The sequence below is a fragment of the Zingiber officinale genome, chromosome 5A (assembly GCF_018446385.1).
Source record: "Zingiber officinale cultivar Zhangliang chromosome 5A, Zo_v1.1, whole genome shotgun sequence".
NCBI lineage: Eukaryota > Viridiplantae > Streptophyta > Magnoliopsida > Zingiberales > Zingiberaceae > Zingiber > Zingiber officinale.
This window is the reverse complement of record NC_055994.1, coordinates 86894555-86918558: the sequence shown is the minus strand read 5'-3', so window position 1 is coordinate 86918558 and position 24004 is coordinate 86894555. Positions and strand designations below refer to the sequence as shown.

General features: G+C 45.8%; 1 protein-coding gene across 1 annotated transcript; it reads left to right on the top strand.

The window, feature by feature from the left end:
* Positions 1-22336: 22336 nt before the first annotated feature.
* Positions 22337-23556, top strand: LOC121982981 (peroxidase 73-like). The gene is made up of 3 exons (XM_042535979.1): positions 22337-22549; positions 22651-22842; positions 22981-23556. Exons 1-3 carry the CDS (start codon positions 22337-22339, stop codon positions 23554-23556), a joined length of 981 nt encoding a protein of 326 aa, XP_042391913.1.
* Positions 23557-24004: the final 448 nt, after the last annotated feature.

Sequence of the window (24004 nt, the reverse complement as noted above, 5' to 3'; positions counted from 1 at the left end):
CAAGAAAATAATAACTCTGAAGGAACCAACCAAATTCCAAGTCATGAAGAAGAAGAACAACCTCAGGAGAGTCAACCCCCTAGAACAATAAGAGTCAATCCAAATCACCCAACTGATCAAATAATTGGTGACCCAGATCTTAGGGTTCAAACTAGATCATCTTTTAGAAATCTAAGTCAAATATCTTTAATCTCAAAAATTGAACCCAAAACCATAGCCGAATCACTACTTGAACCAGACTGGGTCATAGCTATGCAAGAAGAATTAGCTCAATTTGAGCGTAATGAAGTTTGGGATGGTACCACCACCCAAGAATAAGAAAATAATAGAAACAAAATGAGTATTTAGAAACAAATTAAGTGAAACTAGAGAAATTACTAGAAATAAGGCCAAGCTAGTAGCTAATGGGTTTAGTCAAGTAGAAGGACTTGACTATGATGAAACATATGCCCCAGTGGCTAGACTAGAGTCCATTAGGATGTTATTAAGTTATGCAGCATACAAAGGGTTTAGACTATACCAAATGGATGTTAAGTCAGCATTCCTAAATGGACTAATAAAAGAAGAAGTCTACGTAGGACAACCACCTGGGTTTGAGAGTCTAGAACACCCTAATTATGTCTATAAATTGAAGAAAGCCTTATATGGACTTAAGCAAACACCTAGGGCTTGGTATGAAAGACTAACTTCTTACCTAATCTCTAAAGGGTTTAACCAAGTTCAAATTGACCCAACCTTATTTGTCAAATTAATAAAAGAAGATATTTTTATAGCATAAATTTACATAGATGATATAATCTTTGGTTCAACAAATTCAGAATTTTTAGATGAATTTACAAGTTTAATGGAACATGAGTTTGAAATGAGTCTGGTAGGCAAATTAACCTACTTTTTAGCATTACAAATCAAACAGACAAATGAAGGTAACTACATTTATTAACAAAAATATACTAAGGAATTACTTAAAAATTTAGAATGGAAAACACCAAAGAGATAAAAACACCTATGGCAGTAAACACAATCCTAAATGATGATCCCAATGGAAAATCAGTTGATCTAAAACACAATAGGAGTGTCATAGGTAGCCTACTATACTTAACTGTAAGTCGACCAGATATCTTATTTGCAGTTAGTATGTGTGCTAGATACCAAACCTGTGCTAAAGAATCTCATTTGACTCAAGTCAAAAGAATTTTTAGATACCTTAAAGGAACAACAAATGTAGGTATTTGGTATCCTAGGACTAATACTTTTGAATTAATAGGGTACTCTGACTCAGATTATGCTGGATGCAAATTAGACCGCAAAAGTACAAGTGGCGGATGTCAATTACTGGGTCCATCACTTGTCAGCTGGTTTAGTAGAAAGTAATACTGTGTTGTCTTATCCACAACTGAGTCAGAATATATAGCAATAGCAGAGTGTGTTGCACAATTATTATGGATGATGCACACCCTAAAAGATTTTAACTTGAACCTTACAAATGTCAAAGTCTTAATTGATAACATTAGCTCAATTAACCTAACAAAAAAACCAGTGCATCATTCTAGAACTAAACACATTGAAATTAGACATCACTTTATCAGGGATCATGTTACTAAAGGGGACATTGAACTCAAATACATTGAGTCAAAGCCCAATTTAGCTGACATATTCACAAAACCACTCCCTGAAAGTGAATTCAGTAATCTGCGTAGAAAATTGGGGATGTGTTTAATAGACTAGGATTTTCAAAATTCAAAACTGTTTTAAAAATGACTATTTTTAAATTCTAGGTTAAAATTGTGTTATTTTTTTTAAAACATTTTCCTACTTTTAGAATTTCAAAACAATTTTAGCCTTAGACTAGAAAAAATCCCCTTACAAATCATGTTCCCCAAGGACTAGTATTTGAGCATCTCACCAACACCCTAGATTTACCTTGCTTGTGATTGACAAACATAGAAAGGGGTGAGATGTATAGGCCAATTGCCTGGACTTAAGATGCTTATGTCAGTGCATTGATATAAGTCTGGGCGTTAAATACAAAACATACATTGATCAAGCTAAGTTACTCAGTTAAGTCAACCACTAACTGATTACAATGAACTTAACTTGACTAACCAAGTGAAAGCTGCTATCTTTTGATAGTCAGTAAGTACCTAATTGGTTAGATAGCTATTTTAGATGTCAGGTTTAGGGGGAGGATTAAATCAACACTTAACACCAAAATTATTTTTTCCACCTTAAACATAATATCTTTTCTAAGTTTTCTTTCAGTTTTGAGATTAAATTTCGGTTTTTAAATTTAAAGTTTTTACAAACTTAGTCATACTTGAAAAGTAGATTTTTTTCAAACTTAGTTTTAATCAGTTTTGAAAAGTAAATATCTTTTAAAACTTAGCTATGAAATCCTTAATCTTGAAAACTTATGTGTTAAATTTTCTAAACTAGCTTTTATAAAACTATATTCCTCAATTAGATTTTATAAACTAAGGGGGCGTTTGGTTCTTTCCTAGGAATCGGAATGGGAATGGGTATCATAGTATTATGGAATGGGAATGGGTATGAGCTTGGGTATCATTCTTAAAAATGATGTTTGGTTAGTTAAATATTTTCAATCGGAATGAACCTAAATTTCTTTTTTTACCCTTACAGGAAAATAAGAGGAAAAATTAGATGGGAGAGAAAGTTGAATGTGAGAGAAACATATGCTGAGAGAAAATGATGAGAGAGAAAGTGTGATGAGAGAGAAAGTGTGTTGCGAAAAAATGAAGAGAGAGAAAGTATGATCAGAGAAAATACGGAGAGAGTGCATGATAGGAAAGATTGAGAAGAGAAAAAGTATGATGAGAGAGAAAGTGTGATGAGAGAGAAAGAGTGATGGGAAAAATGAAGAGAGAGAAAGTATTATGAGAGAAAATTAAAGAGTGAGGAGAGAAAAAGTATGATGAGAGAGAAAGTGGGTTGAGAGAGAAAGAGTGATGGGAAAAATGAAGAGAGAGAAAGTATGATGAGAGAAAATGAGAGACTGAGGAGAGAGAAAATATACTGAGAGAGAAAGAGTGATGGAAAAAATGAAGAGAGAGAAAGTATTATGAGAGAAAATGAAAAGTGTGAGGAGAGAGAAAGTATGATGAGAGAGAAAGTGGGTTGAGAGAGAAAGAATGATGGAAAAAATGAAGAGAGAGAAAGTGTGATGAGAGAAAATGCGAGACTGGGAGAGAGAAAATATGATGAGAGAGAAAGTGTGCTTAGAGAAAAAGTGTGATTAGAGAAAATAAAGCGAGAGTGTGTGATGAGAGAGAATAAAGAGAGAGAAAGTGTGATGAGAGAAAATGAGAAGAGAGAGTATGCTGAGAGATTGAGGAGAGAGAAAGTATGATGAAAAAATAAGTAGAAAATGTGTAATGGGAGAGAAAGTGTGATAGAAGAGAATGAAGAGAGAGAAAATAAGGAGAGAGAGTATATGATGGGAGAGAATATAGAGAGAGAATGAGGAGAGAGAAAGTATCTTGAGAGATAAAATGTGATGATAAACTAAGGAGAGAGAAAATATGATGAGAGAGAGTGTGTGAAATTAAAAAAAATTGAACAAATATACTATGGGTATTTTTGTCTAAAACTTAATTCACAATCTTATTCCATCAAAACCCAAGGGAGGGGGTGAGTTTCATCCATACCCAAATTTTTGGGTTTCATTCCAAAATTTTGATTCCATTCCTATTAACCAAACACAAGGTTTAGGAATGAATCCATTCCCTTATTCCCAAACCCATAAACCAAACGCCACCTAAGATTTTGAATCTATTGCAAACTTAGTTTAGTTTTGAAAAGTATCTTTTAAAACTCAACTTTGAAATTTTTGATTTTTCAGGTTTGAAAAGTGTTTCAAAAATTAAAACTTATGCTTGGAAATTTTCTTGATAAATCTAGCTTTGAAAACTTAGCCTTAAAAGTTTGATTTTCAAAACTTATGTTTGAAAAATACTTTAAAATTGAAATATATTTTGAAAATTTAAAACTTGATCCTAAAATTTGAAACTTATACACTTATATTAGAAAATTAGCTTTTCAAATCTCTGATTAAAAAAATTCTCTTTGAGTTTGCAAAGTCATTTTTGAAAATTAAATTAATTTTGTAAAAATGATCCTTAAAAAATTAGCTACTCTTTCAAAACTTAGCTATTTTCCAAAAGCTAAAGCTAATAATTTAAACAAGTCTTCAAAAATTAAAACTCCCTCAAGTTAACTTGACATCATTCCTTACATTTTTTGTGTATTTTGTATTTTTGAATGTTTAACTTATGTCCTTATTTGATGAATGCCAAAGGGGGAGGGATAGGTGGTTAATTTAGAGAAACAAAATGTCAAAGTTAAAAACTAACTTAAAACTCATGCTAGAACAAAGTTAAAAACTAACTTGAACCTCATTCTGGTTTTCACTCGTATATTTTTCACTAACTTAACCAGGTTGTCATTCCATCAAAAAGGGGGAGATTATTGGTGCGGTTAGCACTAACGGTCTAACTCTGGTTTTGATGAATGACAAATTAGGTTAAGTTAGGTTTGTCGTGATCTAACACTCTGAACGAGTGTGTAAACGAAGTCCAGACAGGTCGACGGGCTAACCTGATGTCTGGCACGAAGTCCAAGCGGGTCGACGGACTGACCGGACGCTTGGCGAGAAGTCCAGCTAGGTCGACGGGCTGACCGGATAGCTGTCGAGAAGTCCAAGCGGATCGACAGGCTGACCAGACGCTTGGCGAGAAGTCCAGACGGGTCGAAGGGCTGACCGGACATCTGGCAGGTGAGTAAAGGTAAGTCACTGGATGGGAGTGACTGTGAGGACGTGTTCCTGAGAAGGGAACATTAGGCGTCAATCCGGCTTAGATCCATTTCGGATATCTAAGTCGAGATCGTGACTAGATTCTGGTATCGGAAAGACGGAATCTAAGTCATACTATTTTTGTCAAACTATAAACTGAACTAACACTCTGTTTTGTAGGTTGTAAATTATATATTTGCCTCGGACTAACCTTGTCTTGCAGGAGAAGAAGTCTTCTGGAGAAAAGGAGGTGCAGGCGCCCGGAAGGGATCCGGGCGCCCGGGAGGTAACTTTTATTCAAACGCGTCGTCGCCATGTGGAGCTCACTGGTTGGACCTGCCACGTCCCACCAGGGCGCTCGGAAGGGATCCGGGGCGCCCCAAGCTTCATATAAAAAAAGGGGCAGGGGTGGAGCTTCAACAACTTAGAACTCTCTGCTCTACTGTACTCCTGTGACGCCTTGAGACTACTCCGACAAAGCGCTGTCTTTAGTTTACTTCTTTTCAGTTTGTCGGTATTAATTTTTTATTAGTATTCATGTAATTCTTAATTGTAACATTCTTCGAATTGCTAGTGAATTGGCCAACAAAAGCACCCTTGTGTGCGGGCCTTGGAGTAGGAGTCGCCAAAGGCTCCGAACCAAGTAAAATTGGTTCTTGTGTTAGCATTGCATTGTCTTAATTTTTCTGCTGCGTTTAACTCTCTTATCGATGAACGTTTTTCGATATTCACCCCCCCTCCCCCCCTCTATCGAACGTCTACGATCCAACAGTATCCTGGATAAAGACTATGTGCCACCAGGACAGAGAGGCTATGTGCCCTTATGAGAATGTCTTTGATTCATTTGGAAGAGTGGCTAAATAAAGTATAACAATTTTGTTAGCATTAATTGCTCAAAGAGTGGCTATGTAAGGTGTAACAATCTTCTTAGCATCAATCACTCAGTGTGCTTGCTGTAACACGAACTATTTTCTCTAAGTATGGATTGGATGTTCTGATATGGTCTTTGTAACTAAACTCTTATATAGTCTATGTGACTTATTTAGTCTTTGTGACTAGCTGGTCTTAGTGACTTACCTAGATGAACTAGTCTTAGTGATTTACCTTGGACGAGTAGAAGATGTAGGAAATAGGGAACGTGAGAAAGCCCACGTTGCCCACTACTCTTAAGGGGAAAAAATCTCTTTTTCTCCTAGGATGATTCGCATATAAAGGTGTGTCCAAGGGTGGTTCATGAGAAGGGGTGTAGAAGAATGAGAGGAAAATATTCAAGGCAACGGGATTTTGTTTGTGAAATTGCAGAAAGCTTTTCACTTTTGTAATTGCTCTTCTGATAGCAAGTATGAAGATGACACCATCGCCGATAGTAGATCTACGGGAAATCACTATAAATGTTTACAATGTTTACGATTTTATATCATGCTATACAATCTTTCAACCATACTTATCAAAATTATGGTTAATTCATAGCTAATTCATTTAATTTATTTTCTATGACATATAAATTTTGATAACTCCAACTTGCATAAACTTCTCTTTGTAGATATAATTGTAACTAGTATATCTAATAAAATTTTATAAGCAACATAAATATTTGAATAATAACCATCCATTTTCTTTAGATAAATTCAATACATCAATCACTTTTTTCACTTCTGTTAGTATTTTTTTTCAAAATTATTAACTTTATATACAAACCATGATAATCAATATCAAAATTATCATTAAGCCTCAAAAATTGTTTTGAGTTTTTTTTTAGAAGATTGATAAATGATCGACAACGTAATTAACTTTACCTCTCCAAATTAAATAAAAATCCTAAAGTTTATTTTCTTACTTTTTAAAATCATTGAAACATATTTTATAGTGAGGAAATAGCTTGATCTAATTAAAAAGAAAAAATAATGGACTCCGAATTTTTTTCTTTAACGAATTGTGTTATCTTAGCATCAACACTTTCATCAAATGATTTTTTTCTCTGAATAATAAATATTTTTTATTATATTTTTTAATTATATTTTATGTTTGCATATCAGACAATATTATTTTATTAGATGAGATGCATAAAAACATAAACACAGTAAATATTAAATTCATATTTTAGTAGAGAAATTAGAAATGAAAGATTTTAGAATTAGTAAAATAAATATATAATATAAGAAATTTTAAATTTAATAATATTAAATGTAATGAGATAATTATTAAAATAAAAGATTATAAGTATTAAGTATTTAGGATTATTTTTATAAAAGCATAAAGTGATTAAGAGAAATATCTTATGATCCGGCGGTAAGAATAGAGAACCCTCGTGCTGGGAAGTCAATGTCAAGTGGAAGTCAAAGGTCCAGGTGGTCCATCGGATAAGGATGGACCGACCGGACTCATGAAAAAGGGCGGACCGATCAGCCGACCGGAGAAGGATGGGTCGACCTCCCGGCCGGCCGACCGGTGAATAACCGATGGCAACAGGCGCCCCCGCAGGAGTCGGGGTTCCGGCGCTCGATTGAACAGGAACGAAGGGCCGAGCGGAAGGACGACCCTCAGTCTTCCCGGACAGGCGACCACCTACGTCTGACTAAAGACGAGCGCGCTGGCCGAGCGGCTGGATAGTCGATCCTAGAAGAGGAAGTCAAAGAGTAGGGGACAGTGTGTACGTCATCTCAGTAACTCATGTTGCTGACAATAGGCATGTTCGAAGACTAAACCATAGGCAGTATGGTGCGATCGAATATTCTGCTGTCCCATCAATTAGACGCTCAGATTGTAGCGGTATGGAGTCAAACATGCCCTTCTGACAAGCCCATGCTGCGGTAAGGGATATGACACGTGTACACCTCGGTTGGTGTGCACCAAGTTCCCGTGGCTCTATATAAAGGTCATTAGACCTCACCGGATGTATGCAATCTGAAATCTCTGGAGCCACCTTCTTGCCATTCGTTTTCTGACTTGAGCGTCGGAGGGTCGTCGCCGGAAACCCCTTCCCGGCTCGACTTCTTTGCAGGATCGCCGGAAGTTCGCACCAGCAGTCGAAGACCCACGTCAGCAACCGGAGAGCGCCACGTGCCCAGCGTCCGTTGATTCAGCTTTCGGACAGGATCAATTTGGCGCCGTCTGTGGGAACGCTCTTGCATCCGAACGGAAACAATGGACGAGGCTGGACGACAGCACACGGTGACGCTTTCCACGGAGGAACTTGACGCTCTGATCGAGTTGAGGGCCGCTAAGCTTGTGGAACAAAAACAGAAGACACCAGCCGAGCGGCCTGAGCAGCAAGCCACATCAGCATCAGGTGGCCGAGCGGAAGCACCACAGGCCACAGTTCCATTCCATCGAGCTCTCTTCCGCACTCCTCCTGAAGCCGCAACAGCTAATCGAGATAGAGTCTCTTCGTCAGATGAAGTACCAATGCGGGATAACAGAAAAGGCAAAGCCCCCCGAGCGGACACCTCGCCCGAACGGGTCAATCGTCAGTTCTCAGAGGCCATCTTGAAGGACCCTCTGCCAAAGCACTATGTGCCCCCGGCGATCGGTGAATACAATGGAACCACCGAACCGGACGATCACTTGGGTAAATTTGACAATACGGCTACCCTTCACCAATATACAGATGGGGTGAAGTGTCGAGTTTTTCTGACCACCCTCTCTGGATCGGCTCAACGGTGGTTTCAGAGGCTGCCGGACGGATCCATTACAAGCTTTAAAGACTTCCGTACGGCCTTCCTCCACCATTTCGCCAGTAGTCGGCGCTACCAGAAGACTAGTGTGAGCCTCTTCGCCATCAAACAAGAGCCTAGGGAGCCGCTCAGGGCTTATATCCAACGCTTCAACCAGGTGACCATGGACATTCCAACGGCCACCTCAGAGACAATGATGAACGCGTTTACACAAGGCCTCGTGGGCGGGGATTTCTTCCGCTCGCTCATCTGGAAGCCACCCCGGGACTATGATCATATGCTACACCGGGCCAATGAATAAATCAACGTGGAAGAAGCCCAAGCGGCCCGAAGAAAAGAAACTCCCACTGAACGGACTCCCCATGCCGAGCGGAAGCTGCATACCGCTAATCAGCCGCCCAGGGGACCGCAGGCCGAAGCAATTCGTTCTCATCCAAGACCTCATGTCCAAGAAGTAGCAGCCGAGCGGCCCCGGACAAAGAAGAAATGGACTCCCATGTTCTGCTCATTCCACCGCACGGACACGCATAATACCCGAGATTGTCGGAGTCTTCCCTTGATTGCTCATCCCTTTCCTCGGAGTGGCGGCCGCAGATCACCATCGTCTGACAGGCGACAGAGGCCTCGTGAAGCTGAGCGGACAATACCCGATAGGCGGCAAAGGCAGACTCCCGAGCGGCAACATACACAGAGACGTGAAGACAATCCCTGAATGTCTAGGGAGTAACCCAGACCGTCCACCTGGGAGGAAGAGAATAGAAACAACACTTCCCGGGGCAAGATCAACATCATAGCTGGTGGGCCGACCGGAGGAGACTCCAACCGAGCAAGAAAGACGAGCGTCCGGCAGCTCCAGATCCATGCAGTCGGCTGCAGCCGAGAGCGGGCGAGTGGACCCGAAATCAGTTTCGGGCCCGAGGACTTGGAAGGAGTTGAAGTGCCCCACGACGACGCTCTGCTCATCAAAACGGTAATAGCCAACTACACTATTCACCGCAGTTTTACAAGTATTAAATGTAATATTAAATGTAATGAGATAATTATTAAAATAAAAGATTACAAGTATTAAGTATTTAGGATTATTTTTATAAAAGCATAAAGTGATTAAGAGAAATATCTTATGATCCGGCGGTAAGAATAGGGAATCCCCGTGCTGGGAAGTCAACGCCATGTGGAAGTCAAAGGTCCAAGTGGTCCATAGGATAAGGATGGACCGACCGGACTCATGAAAAAGGGCGGACCGATCAGCCGACCGGAGAAGGATGGGCCGACATCCCGGCCGGCCGACCGGTAAATAACCGATGGCAACAGGCGCCCCGGCAGGAGTCGGGGTTCCGGCGCTCGATTGAACAGGAACGAAGGGCCGAGCGGAAGGACGACCCTCAGTCTTCCCGGACGGGCCACCACCTACGTCTGACTAAAGACGAGCGCGCTGGCCGAGCGGCTGGATGGTCGATCCTAGAAGAGGAAGTCAAAGAGTAGGGGACAGTGTGGACGTCATCTCAGTAACCCCTGTTGCTGACAACAGGCATGTTCGAAGACTAAACCATACGTAGTATGGTGCGATCGAATATTCTACTGTCCCATCAATTAGACGCTCAGATTGTAGCGGTATGGAGTCAGACATGCCCTTCTGACAAGCCCATGCTGCGGTAAGGGATATGACACGTGTACACCTCGGTTGGTGTGCACCAAGTTCCCGTGGCTCTATATAAAGGCCATTAGACCTCACCGGAGGTATGCAATCTGAAATCTCTGGAGCCACCTTCTTGCCATTCGTTTTCTGACTTGAGCGTCGGAGGGTCGTCGCCGGGAACCCCTTCCCGGCTCGACTTCTTTGCAGGACCGCTGGAAGTTCGCACCAGCAGTCGAAGACCCACGTCAGCAACCGGAGAGCGCCACGTGCCCAGCGACCGTTGATTCAGCTTTCGGACATGATCAATTTGGCGCCGTCTGTGGGAATGCTCCTGCATCCGAACGGAAACAATGGACGAGGCTGGACGACAGCACACGATGACGCTTTCCACGGAGGAACTTGACGCTCTGATCGAGTTGAGGGCCGCTAAGCTTGTGGAACAAAAACAGAAGGCACCAGCCGAGCGGCCTGAGCAGCAAGCCACATCAGCATCAGGTGGCTGAGCGGAAGCACCACAGGCCACGGTTCCATTCCATCGAGCTCTCTTCCGCACTCCTCCTGAAGCCGCAGCAGCTAATCGCGATAGAGGCTCTTCGTCAGATGAAGTACCAATGCGGGATAACAGAAAAGGCAAAGCCCCCCGAGCGGACACCTCGCCCGAACGGGTCAATCGTCAGTTCTCAGAGGCCATCTTGAAGGACCCTCTGCCAAAGCACTATGTGTCCCCGGCGATCGGTGAATAAAATGGAACCACCGACCCGGACAATCACTTGGGTAAATTTGACAATACGGCTACCCTTCACCAATATACAGATGGGGTGTAGTGTCGAGTTTTTCTGACCACCCTCTCTTGATCGGCTCAACGGTGGTTTCGGAGGCTACCGGACGGATCCATTACAAGCTTTAAAGACTTCCGTACGGCCTTCCTCCACCATTTCGCCAGTAGTCGGCGCTACCAGAAGACTAGTGTGAGCCTCTTCGCCATCAAACAAGAGCCTAGGGAGCCGCTCAGGGCTTATATCCAACGCTTCAACCAGGTGGCCATGGACATTCCAACGACCACCTCAGAGACAATGATGAACGCGTTTACACAAGGCCTCGTGGACGGAGATTTCTTCCGCTCGCTCAACCGGAAGCCACCCCGGGACTATGATCATATGCTACACCGGGCCAACGAATACATCAACGTGGAAGAAGCCCAAGCGGCCCAAAGAAAAGAAACTCCCACTGAACGGACTCCCCATGCCGAGCGGAAGCCGCATACCGCTAATCAGCCGCCCAGGGGACCGCGGGCCGAAGCAATTCGTTCTCATCCAAGACCTCATGTCCAAGAAGTAGCAGCCGAGCGGCCCCGGACAAAGAAGAAATGGACTCCCATGTTCTGCTCATTCCACCGCACGGACACGCATAATACCCGAGATTGTCGGAGTCTTCCCTTGATTGCTCATCCCTTTCCTCGGAGTGGCGGCCGCAGATCACCTTCGTCTGACAGACGACAGAGGCCTCGTGAAGCCGAGCGGACAATACCCGATAGGCGGCAAAGGCAGACTCCCGAGCGGCAGCATACACAGAGACGTGAAGACAATCCCCGAATGTCTAGGGAGCAACGCAGACCGTCCACCCGGGAGGAAGAGAATAGAAACAACACTTCCCGGGGCGAGATCAACATCATAGCTGGTGGGCCGACCGGAGGAGACTCCAACCGAGCAAGAAAGGCAAACGTCCGGCAGCTCCAGATCCATGCAGTCGGCTGCAGCCGAGAGCGGGCGAGTGGACCCGATATCAGTTTCGGGCCCGAGGACTTGGAAGGAGTTGAAGTGCCCCACGACGACGCTCTGCTCATCAAAGCGGTAATAGCCAATTACACTATTCATCATGTTTTTATTGACACAGGAAGTTCGATCAACATCATATTCAAAAAGGCGTTCGATCAACTACAAATTGACCGCGCCGAGTTGCTGCCCATGACAACCCCGCTCTATGGGTTTACGGGCAATGAAGTCCTGCCGGTCGGACAAATCCGGCTGGCTATCTCACTGGGAGAAGAGCCGCTCAGGAGGACGCGGACAGCAAACTTCGTGGTGGTCGACTCTCCCTCATCATACAACATCATTTTGGGACGACCGACGCTCAGCGAGTTCCGTGCGGCCGTCTCCACCGTCCACCAGAAGATCAAGTTCCCCGTCGAGGACAAAGTGGGAGAAGTACAGGGAGATCAACTAGCAGCTCGGCAATGCTACGTCGAGATGGTCCGAGCAGAAGCCAATTCCGCTCGGAAGTTGCCACAGATCGAGGTGAACGCTATAACTGAAAAGCCTCCCTCTCTAGTTTATGAAGAAAAAGAGGAAGTGCAGATTTACCCCACCCGAACGGAGGCCACAACGTTCATTGTGTCCGACCTGGAGGCAGGCCCGAAACAGGAAGTGATCAAATGCCTCCGGAGAAACTGTGATGTCTTCGTCTGGTCGACGCACGAGCTGCCCAGAATTTCGCCAAGCATAGCGCAGCACGAGCTACATGTCCGACCGGACGCTCGGCCGGTGAAGCAGAGAAAAAGGGATTTCAGCGCCGAACAGAATGTCATCATCCGGGCGGAAGTTGAGAAGCTTTTAAAGGCCGGCCATATACGCGAGGTTCAGTTCCCGAGCTGGCTGGCAAACGTAGTATTAGTCTCCAAGCCGGGCAACAAGTGGAGAGTGTGCATAGATTTTCGGGATCTCAACAAAGCTTGCTCGAAAGACTTTTATCCTTTGCCGCGGATTGATCAGCTGGTGGACTCCACTGTAGGCTGCGAGCTTATATGTATGCTCGACGCTTACCAAGGCTATCATCAGGTGCCGCTCGCCCGTGAAGATCAAGAAAAAGTCAGCTTCGTTACAGCCGACGGCACCTATTGCTATAATGTGATGTCGTTCGGATTGAAGAACGCGGGAGCCACATATCAGCGGCTGATGAACAAAGTGTTCAAGGAGCAGATCGGGCGAAATCTGGAAGTATACGTGGATGACATTCTTATCAAGTCCGTCCGAGCGGCTGATCTCTTCGAAGACATGGAGGAAACTTTCCGAACGCTACGGAAATATGGAGTCAAGCTAAACCCCCAGAAGTGTCTGTTCGGAGCAAAAGGAGGGCATTTCTTGGGTTACATAGTGACCGAGCGGGGTATCGAAGCAAATCCCAGTAAGGTGAAAGCTCTACAAGATATGCCGCCTCCAAGAAATCTGAGGGAAGTGCAGCGTCTGACCGGTCGGATAACAGCTCTGTCCAGATTCATCTCCAAGACCGCCGACCGGAGCCTGCCCTTTTTCAAAATATTGCGCAAGGCCACTAAATTTCACTGGGACGAAGAATGTGATCGGGCGTTCGAAGAACTGAAGGCATATCTGAATTCTCTGCCTGTGCTAGCCAAGCCAGCCGTAGGTGAGCCTCTTTGTATCTATTTATCTTCAAATGAGCAAGCAGTCGGCTCGGCATTAGTGAGGGCGAGCGGAGAAGAGCCTGTATATTTTCTAAGCCATATTTTAAAAGATGTTGAATCTCGCTACACTGGGCTCGAGAAGTTAGCCTTCGCTCTGGTCCTTGCCGCTCGGCGCCTTCGTCCATACTTCCTGGCGCATACCATCATTGTCAAAACTAATAGCCCGCTTGGACGAGTATTATTGAATCCAGAAGCGTCCGGACGGCTTATTAAGTGGACAACGGAGTTGAGTGAATTCGACATTCAATATCAACCCCGCTCGGCAATCAAAGCGCAGTCCTTAGCAGATTTTGTAACTGAGGTGCAGAATTCAGAGCCGGAAGCTATGTGGAAAATATTTGTGGACGGATCATCCACTCGGTTTGGAAGCGGGATTGGAGTACTGTTGCTCTCTCCCCAAGAAGAAAAGATGCACTTATCCGTCCGGCTGGATTATAGAGCTACAAACAATGAAGCTGAGTATGAAGCCCTCATAGCCGGCTTGCAGGCAGCTCGACATGTGGGAGCCGAACGGGTGACTATACATTCAGATTCTCAGTTGGCTGCTCAGCAGCTCTCTGGTACTTTTGAGATTAACAACGCTCGGCTCAAACTCTATGCTGAAGCCTTTGAGAAGCTCAGAGCCAATTTCAGAGAGGGCATCATCCAAAAGATACCTCGAGCGGAAAATCAAGCGGCCGATGAGTTAGCCAAACTTGCAAGTCCAATAACGTCGTTCGTCACCCAGTCGCCAATCGAACAAGTATCTTTGGTGGCGCACGTCGACCGGATGGAAGCCCTCACATTCCCAAGTGATTGGAGGACACCCATCATGGAGTTTCTCCGCTCGGGAGCTACGCCATCCGATCACCATGAAGCCCAACTTCTCAGGAGAAGGGCCGGTCGGTTCACACTTATTGGATATCAACTCTACAAGAAGGTTTTCTCCCGCCCGTTGTTGAAATGCGTGAGCTCGGAAGATACGGCGGCGTACATCCTCCAAGAAGTGCACCAAGGATCATGCGGAGGACATCCGGGCGGGCGATCACTGGCTAAAAAGATACTGCTGGCCGGATACTTCTGGCCAACCCTGCAAACAGACGCCGCTCGGACCGTCGCGACGTGCCTTTCTTTCCAGAAGTATCATAATTTCTCACACCGACCGACAGAAGAAATGAAAGCAGCCACTGTGTCATGTCCCTTCGACCAATGGGGAATGGATATTGTGGGTCCATTCCCTATGGCGACCGGGCAGCGGAAATTTTTACTAGTGGCAGTCGATTATTTTTCCAAATGGGTGGAGGCCGAGACGCTAGCCAAGATCACCGAGCAGATGGTCAAGAAGTTTATCTGGCAGAACATCATCTGTCGGTTCGGCATTCCCCGTCGACTTATTTCCGACAACGGGCGGCAGTTCACAGGAAAATTGCTTGAAGATTGGTGCAAAAGCTACGGCATCGAACAACACTTCACGTCTGTGGCATATCACCAAAGCAATGATCAAGCCGAAGTAGCCAATCGGGAAATTCTTCGCATTTTGCGGGCTCGGCTCGACCATATGGGAGGTAGCTGGGTGGATGAAGTGCTAGGCGTCTTATGGGCCATCCGAACGACCCCGAAGGAAGGAACTGGCGTCACGCCCTTCCATCTGGTGTATGGCGGCGAAGCGGTTATTCCTGTCGAAGTTGGCGTCGAGGCCGCTCGGATCCAGAATTATGATGATGACAACGCCGAGTGGAGGAACATGGAGTTGGATTTGGTCGAAGAAGAAAGAGCCAAGGCGTCCGTCCGGCTGATGGAGTACCGTCAAAGAATGAAGCAGAATTACAACCGGCGCGTAATCCCCAGATCATTCCAGGTCGGCGATCTTGTCTGGAAGAAAGTGAAGCCGGTCGGCGACGTCGGCAAGCTAGAAGCTCCTTGGGCGGGCCCCTTCAAAATCATCGAAAAGCTCCGCTCGGGCGCTTATTATTTGGAGGATGAAGACGGGCGACAACTGGATAGGCCATGGAGCGCGAATCATCTCCAGCCTTATCGAGCTGGGTGAAAGGTGCACTGATGTAACTCATTTTTGTATATATTTTGGGCCGCCTATGTACTTGTAATGCAGGAAGCAAAAATGATTAAAGGGTAAATAGCTTCGTCGAACGGCCGCTTCAAAGTTAGCCTTAAAAGACCGTCGAGCTCCGACGTTAAATATCGAGAGACGAGCCGGTGTCTATAAACCCGCTGAGTGGAAGACCGTCGAGCTTCGACGTTAAATATCGAGAGACGAGCCGGCGTCTATAAACCCGCCGAGCGGAAGACCGTCGAGCTCCGACGTTAAATATCGAGAGACGAGCCAGCGTCTATAAACCCGCCGAGCGGAAGACCGTCGAGCTCCGACGTTAAATATCGAGAGACGAGCCGGCGTCTAACCCTCCAAGCGGAAGACCGCCGAGCTCCGACGTTAAATATCGAGACGCCGTCTATAAACCCGCCGAGCGGAAGACCGTCGAGCTCGACGTTAAATATCGAGAGACGAGCCGTCTATAAACCCTCCGAGCGGAAGACCGCCGAGCTCCGGCGTTAAATATCGAGACGAGCGGCGTCTATAAACCCGCCGAGCGTAAGACCGTCGAGCTCCGATGTTAAATATCGAGACGAGCCGGCGTCTATAAACCCTCCGGCGGAAGACCGTCGAGCTCCGACGCGTTAAATATCGAGACGAGCCGACGTCTATAAACTCGCCGAGCGGAAGACCGTCGAGCTCCGGCGTTAAATATCGAGAGCCGGCCGTCTATAAACCCTCCGAGCGAAGACCGTCGAGCTCCGCGCGTTAAAAATCAAGAGACGAGCCGGCGTCAACCCGAGCGGAAGACCGCCGAGCTCCGACGTTAAATATCGAGACGAGCCGGCGTCTATAAACCCGCCGAGCGGAAGACCGTCGAGCTCCGACGTTAAATATCGAGAGACGAGCCGGCGTCTATAAACCCGCCGAGCGGAAGACCGTCGAGCTCCGACGTTAAATATCGAGAGACGAGCCGGCGTCTATAAACCCACCGAGCGGAAGACCGTCGAGCTCCGACGTTAAATATCGAGAGACGAGCCGGCGTCTATAAACCCTCCGAGCGGAAGACCGTCGAGCTTTGACGTTAAATATCGAGAGACGAGCCGGCGTCTATAAACCCTCCGAGTGGAAGACCGTCGAGCTCCAACGTTAAAAATCGAGAGACGAGCCGGCGTCTATAAACCCGCCGAGCGGAAGACCGTCGAGCTCCGACGTTAAAAATCGAGAGACGAGTCGGCGTCTATAAACCCATCGAGCGGAAGACCGTCGAGCTCCGACGTTAAAAATCGAGAGACGAGCCGGCGTCTATTAACCCGCCGAGTGGAAGACCGTCTGGCGCTGACTGTAAAATTCAACGTTAAAAGGCGGGCAACCGGAGTCTATAAATCCTCCGGACGGATAAATTTCTGCAAGGTCCTGCTCGGTTGTAAAGGTCGACCTCTGATCGGGCCTGCCGATAAGGCGAGAATAAAGGCAACGTGTGGCCGAGCGGCTCCCTTATAAAATATACTTGGCGCGAGAAAATTAGGACCGAGGCAAAAGTTAAAGATTTGATGCTGGTCGAACAAACAAATAACAAAAGAAGAGAATTCATTTGCGCAAAACAGAGGAAAGACAAAATTTATAATACTATTCGCCCCGAACGGCCAGCTTACAAAAGACAGCGAACACTTAAAGAAAGTTCATAAATCCTTCATTCACTATCATCAAAAGTAAAGATAGAATCAGGGATGGAGCCCATCATGACCGCCAGATCTTCGGGGGGGATCGACAGCTCGGTTGGTGCGTGGCCCTTGGTCTTCAGATATTCAACTGCCACTTTGATCGCCTCTTCGAAAGTTAAGGACAGCTTGTCGCTGAACTTTTCGCCAAATTCATCCGAGCGGACAAATGCTTTGCGCGCTTTCGCCAACCGACCGGGCTCCCTCTCTTGATATTCTTTAAGAGTGGCTCCGGAAGCGTCAAGGGCTGCCTGGAGATCTTTCAAAGCCCCTTCCGCTTTAACCTGGTCGGCCGAACGACCCTCCCGTTCAGCGGACAACGAGGCGTCCAATTCCTTCACGCGCCGCTCTAGCCCCCGATTCTCCACCTTCATCAGGTCCATGTCGTCGATGGCTTTGCGCTTCCGGGTGGTCGCGGTCTTTATCTCCTTATCTCGTATCTTGACCAAAGCTTCTAGGCGGGCCACCTCACTCGACAGACCGGAGGACTTACCCCGCTCGGCTTCCAGCAGTTTTTTGGCTTTCTCCAGAGCGGCTGTTGATTGTCTGCTTTCCCCCGAGGCTTTGAGCTTTTTCAGCTCGTCCTCCAGTTCGGCTAGTCGGTTGCTGATGGCAATCTGCTCCACCCAGTTCTGCGAACGGATATGAACAAGTTAGAAACTCAATCCAAGTAACCAACACGGTAAAAGAACATACCCCGGTCGCCTGTTGTAGATTGTTATCGCCTAGCTGACTGGGAGTCATAAGTGCGATGTGGAGTCGAGCATCCTCCCAGGCTTTGGCGAGAGGACCCGTAAGGGTGATCTGCTGCTCGGGGACCACTGGCCGATCAGCAGCCGCCATGTATTCCTCCGACGGAAGGCGCAGGACAGTCTTTATCAATCTCGGGCCGCTCGGATCACCCTGGGGCGCAGCTGCTTTACCAGACGGCTCACCGCCTGAGGAAGGAAGGTCGTCCAATCGCCTAAGTAGATGCATGGTTTGCAGAGGACTGGCGGGCGGCACCTCAGAGGTAGCCCTTGGAGAGTCACGCGGCGTGGGAGTACTCTCTATAGAGACCGTCCCGGACAGCATTGGAGCTTCATCGCCCCGCTCGGACTGCGGTTCATTAGATGGAGTTGGTTGAGAGGCTGGTTCTGGCTGTCTGCACTTTTGAGTTGCCAGGGGGGCTTCGTCAGCCGAACGACCCTCTACCCCGGCTTGAGTAGAAGGCTCTATATCGCCCGCAGCCTCGCCGAGAGAGGCAGAAGCGTCTAAGGCTTCGGGGACACTCTGAGTCCCCTCACCCTCTCCGCTGGCCGGACCAGCTGAGGCCAAGCTCTGCTCGGCAATCTCCCTATTCTTGGCCTCCTCGATCTCAGCGGCTCGTAGTTTCAGCCGCTCGATAGCCTTTGCGTGTCACATAACTTCGGCTGTAGAAACAAAGAATAAATCAGTTAGAACAAAAGAAAGAGGATGATAGGAGAGCTTACTCATGCTGCAAGGCAGATCGGCGGGAATAGAAGACAAGCCGAATATATACATCACTCCCGAAAGGAGCAACTTGTCGATGTGGTAGCGCTGGCCGACCAGCCGGTCGGCTGCATGAAGATAGGCCGGATTGCCCCTAAACTTGCCGAGCTCCGGCTGTGCTGGCATCGCAGTCTGCCATTTGATACGGAAGGTCGGTGGCTCGAGGAAACGCATGTAGAAAAAATGCTCTTTCCAGTGTTTGTTGGAGCTCGGCATGTTATCAAAAAGGACGAAACCTATCCTAGATTGGAAAACAAAAGTACCCCACTCGGCTTGCTTAGGGTAGTAGAAGTAGTGGAACACTTTGGGGTCTAATGGGATGTTGTTTAGTTTAAAGAGAATTACCACCCCGCTCAGCAGCCTAATGGAGTTCGGAACTAGTTGGCCGAGCGGGATGCGAAAATAGTTGCACACTTGTAAGAAAAACTTATGTGGAGGAAAGCGTAGCCCGGCTAAAAATTGATCTCGAAAAAAGAGGACAGTGCCAGGCGGCGGTTCATGAGGCCGGTCGGCGGGGGTGGCTAATACTAGGTGGTGGTCGACAGGGATTTCATAGGTCCGAGCGAGGCGCAGCACGTCCTCCTCGTCAAACCGGCTCTCCATGGTCATGTACCAAAGACCAGGAGCGCCGGCGGTCGTCTGGGAAGTGCTAGTCATGGTCGAAACACAGTAAAGAATTCGAGACAAAAAGAAGGGTTCGAACAAAAAAGAAAAGGTGGCAGACTGAAGGGGACAGCTAACAGAAAAAAGAAGAGGGAGGGAACGAGGAAAAGGAAGGCTTACGAGCAAAAGGGATGATCGAAAGGGGCCTCGGGGTCGTCGAGTGGCTGAGACACGAGGTCGCCGGAGCAGAAAGAACAGCGGGAAGTCGAAGGTCGACGAAGCAAGAATGCGACGGAGAGAAGAGGTCGCGAGATTTATAGCGTTAGCCTCGAACGACCTCAGCCGTCCGATTCAGGTCGTAAAGAACGAGGCAATCATCCAACCGCTCATTTTAAACGGCGGTTATCCCATCGGAGGTAACGCCACCACCATACGCTGACAAAAGTGAGATCGCCACGTGTCAGCAGGACACGGGTCACATTTAATGAACGCCCCTTACTGCGCGCAGTACACGTGCTTGGCAGTAAGGGAGAGGATTCGGCATGGATTCCAAGGGAATACAAGGCACGGGCAAGACACCGCCGAATGGGTGAGCATCCCCAAACCTAGCCGAGCGGACTAGTGTAGCGGTCGTTACTCAGTCAGATCGGCAGTCCAGTCAGTCGGACTTCGCCTCCTTCGACTAGACTTGAAGGGGAGGCAAGTGATCCGACGGTAAGAATAGGGAACCCCCGTGCTGGGAAGTCAACGCCAAGTGGAAGTCAAAGGTCCAGGTGGTCCATCGGATAAGGATGGACCGACCGGACTCATGAAAAAGGGCGGACCGATCAGCCGACCGGAGAAGGATGGGCCGACCTCCCGGCCGGCCGACCGGTGAATAACCGATGGCAACAGGCGCCCCGGCAGGAGTCGGGGTTACGGCGCTCGATTGAACAGGAACGAAGGGCCGAGCGGAAGGACGACCCTTAGTCTTCCCGGACGGGCGACCACCTACGTCTGACTAAAGACGAGCGCGTTGGCCGAGCGGCTGGATGGTCGATCCTAGAAGAGGAAGTCAAAGAGTAGGGGACAGTGTGGACGTCATCTCAGTAACCCCTGTTGCTGACAACAGGCATGTTCGAAGACTAAACCATACACAGTATGGTGCGATCGAATATTCTGCTGTCCCATCAATTAGACGCTCAGATTGTAGCGGTATGGAGTCAGACATGCCCTTCTGACAAGCCCATGCTGCGGTAAGGGATATGACACGTGTACACCTCGGTTGGTGTGCACCAAGTTCCCGTGGCCTTATATAAAGGATATTAGACCTCACCGGAGGTATGCAATTTGAAATCTCTGGAGCCATCTTCTTGCCATTCGTTTTCTGACTTGAGCGTCGGAGGGTCGTCGCCGGGAACCCCTTCCCGGCTCGACTTCTTTGCAGGATCGCCGGAAGTTCGCACCAGCAATCGAAGACCCACGTCAGCAACCGGAGAGCGCCACGTGCCCAGCGTCCGTTGATTCAGCTTTCGGACAGGATCAATCTTACATAAAATATAAAAGAATGACTGAAATGGAAGAGAGTCTTGAGGGTTCTATGTGATTGTAAAACACCTTTGAAATTTAAAATAAAATTTTTCAAAAGTATTCTAACTATACCTAATATATTATATCGAATTAAATGTCAATTATGATTTGATCACGCGAGCAGAAAATGAGAGTTGCAGAGATATAATGTTAAGAAAAATATATGAACATATGAGGATGAACATAACAAGAAACAAAAATATTATAGAGAAAGTCGAGTTACATTTATTGAGAAAAAATTTCAAAAGACACATTCAAGAAGATATAAATATAGATTTAGATGACTAATAAATACTCCAATTAGATGATATGAAACTATAGTAAATATGCACATCAAAAGAGGAAGTAAAAAAAAAGATTGGTTAGTAAAAATATAAAAAGATAAAATTTATTTAAATATACATGATGATATAATAGGTGATATAGTTAATGACCTAGAATGATTCATATAGTCTACCCATCTAATGGAATAAGATTTGATTGTTGTTTATTTAATTATGTTTATATATTTTAAATGTTATATGTTGATTGTTATTTTATATTTTACATCATTGTTGGTTTTATTCAACAACAAATAATATCATTTGTTTTTTTTTGTTAATTTACAATTTTTTTATAAGCATAAATATGCCATTAACACTAATATACTTTCATTATTTTAAATTGTTTAATAATATATTAGAACAACAAATTAGTAAGAACGTCTTTTAATTGCTTAAGAAATATTAATTTATAATTTCATGACTAAAAAAGGACTCCATTTCTAGGCAAATACAACTTGATAATTACAAATGGTAACTTTCAAATGTCTAACCAAATTTAAGGATAATAATTATTATAATGAAATTATTTGAGTGTTAAAAAATATTAACATAATTTAATTTTAGATTTTCTCTACATTAATTATTAAAGTCTTAATTAAATAGTTGCATAGTAAGGTTAATTTTTTTAAAAAAATAATATGTGATATTCAATTAAATTATAAGAGTGAATTAAAATAAGAATAAGAGTGAATAAAAAAACAATATGTGATATTCAATTAAATTATAAGAGTGAATACGAATATTCATGATTTCTTGAGTAATTCTTAATTATATTCTATATCTAGGACTACTAGTAGTGCACGACACTCAAAAACCCCTCAAATGGTAAGTACCAGACTCTCCCTCAAATAGTAACTGTCAGATGCCTAACCAAATTTAACAATATTAATTATTATAAAGAAATCATTTGAGGCTCTCTGGGTCTGTCTTCTTTAATTTTTCTTTCTTGATCCTCTGTGTTCTTGATTCATGGAGAAATGGGAGATGAAGTGGTTGAGATGGCTGGTGGTGGTGGTGGTGGTGATAATGGTGTCGATGGAAACAGAGAGAGCTGATGCTCAATTGTGGACGAACTTCTACAAATCCTCGTGCCCCAACGTGGAGGCCATCGTTAAGAAAGTTGTCCAAGATAAGTTCAAGGTGACGTTGGCGACTACGGCTACCCTGCGACTCTTCTTCCATGATTGCATCATTCAGGTGCTCTTCTTGTTCTTCTTTTCCATTTTTGGGAAAAATGGAAAACAGAGTTATTTTAGAGAAGAGAAGACGCAATAGTAAGGTATACATTGAGTTGACAGGGCTGCGACGCCTCCGTGATGATCGCGAATGCTAAAGGCGACGCCGAGAAGGACGCACCGGATAACCTATCGCTCGCCGGCGATGCATTCGACACCGTAATCAGGGCCAAGAAGGCCGTGGAGGCGCAGTGCCCCGGCGTAGTTTCCTGCGCCGACATCCTCGCCATTGCCGCAAGAGACGCCGTCGTCCAAGTCAGTTTTCCATTCTCTTCTCCTTCTACCTTTTCTATGAGAGAATTTGACAATACTATAAACTTCACTTCAAGGGCGAAGTGTGTTTTATTATAGACTTTATGTGGCATTTTGTTAATTCTCCTTTCTGTTGATTAGACCGGCGGACCCAACTTCCCGGTGGAGCTCGGCCGGCGCGACGGCTTGACCTCGCAAGCCTCCATCGTCCACAGCAATCTCCCCCACCCCGACAACGACATCAACAGCATCATTAATTTCTACCGGGGACGCCACCTGACGGTCAACGAAATGGTCGCCCTTTCCGGCGGTCACACCGTCGGCTTCTCCCACTGTGCCCCCGTCTTCAGCCGTATCTACGACTACAAAAACAAGTCTGGCGCCGTCGATCCTTCCATGAACCCGGCGTTCTTGAGAGATCTCCAGCGCGTCTGCCCCCGCAACGTGGATCCAGCCATCGCCATCAACATGGACACCTTCACGCCGAACAACTTCGACAACCAATACTACAAGAGCCTGATCGCCGGCCGCGGCCTCTTCGCCTCCGACCAGGACCTGTACTCCAGCACCTTGACTAGGCCGGCAGTCGAGCGCTTCGCGGCGAACCAGACGGAATTCTTCCAGGCCTTCGCGGTGGCCATGGTCAGGTTGGGAAGGTTCGGAGTGAAGACGGGGACGGAGGGAGAGATCAGGCGAGATTGCACCACCTTCAACTGATCATAACAGAGATTTACTAGAAACAATAAAATATGATCAGATGAATACTTTAATTTATTGTTCCTGTTACTTCTTTAAATTGCAAAATGAATTTATTGTTTTAGATTTGTCTAATCGAGTCTCGAGAAGAAGATCATGTATGGACCCTGGCACGACACGGTACAGTAAGACTATCCGTTAATATTCAACGCACCACTTTGATTTCCGAATGAAGCATTCACTTTTTGTAAAAAGACCGCTTCATGATTGCGCACCGCCGAGTGACTGTGAGAAATTTTTTTCTCCAAAGTCTCTGTTTGACGAGAATTGATTTTTATTTTATTATAGTAAACCTATCCTCCTCTAATTAATCAGTATCCAACGGTACTGAAGCATACATGTATTTTATTTTAAAAAAAAAATATAAAAAATAACACGAAATGCAATTACGCAGTGGAGTCGAGCAGCC

What these genes read in the sequence shown, in the direction of transcription:
- LOC121982981 (XM_042535979.1), top strand. Translation starts at nt 22,337, where the DNA reads ATGAAGTGGTTGAGATGGCTGGTGGTGGTGGTGGTGGTGATAATGGTG. An exon ending in TCCATGATTGCATCATTCAG is followed by an intron (nt 22,550 to 22,650) that starts GTGCTCTTCTTG and finishes TTGAGTTGACAG; the next exon opens with GGCTGCGACGCCTCCGTGAT. An exon ending in CAAGAGACGCCGTCGTCCAA is followed by an intron (nt 22,843 to 22,980) that starts GTCAGTTTTCCA and finishes TCTGTTGATTAG; the next exon opens with ACCGGCGGACCCAACTTCCC.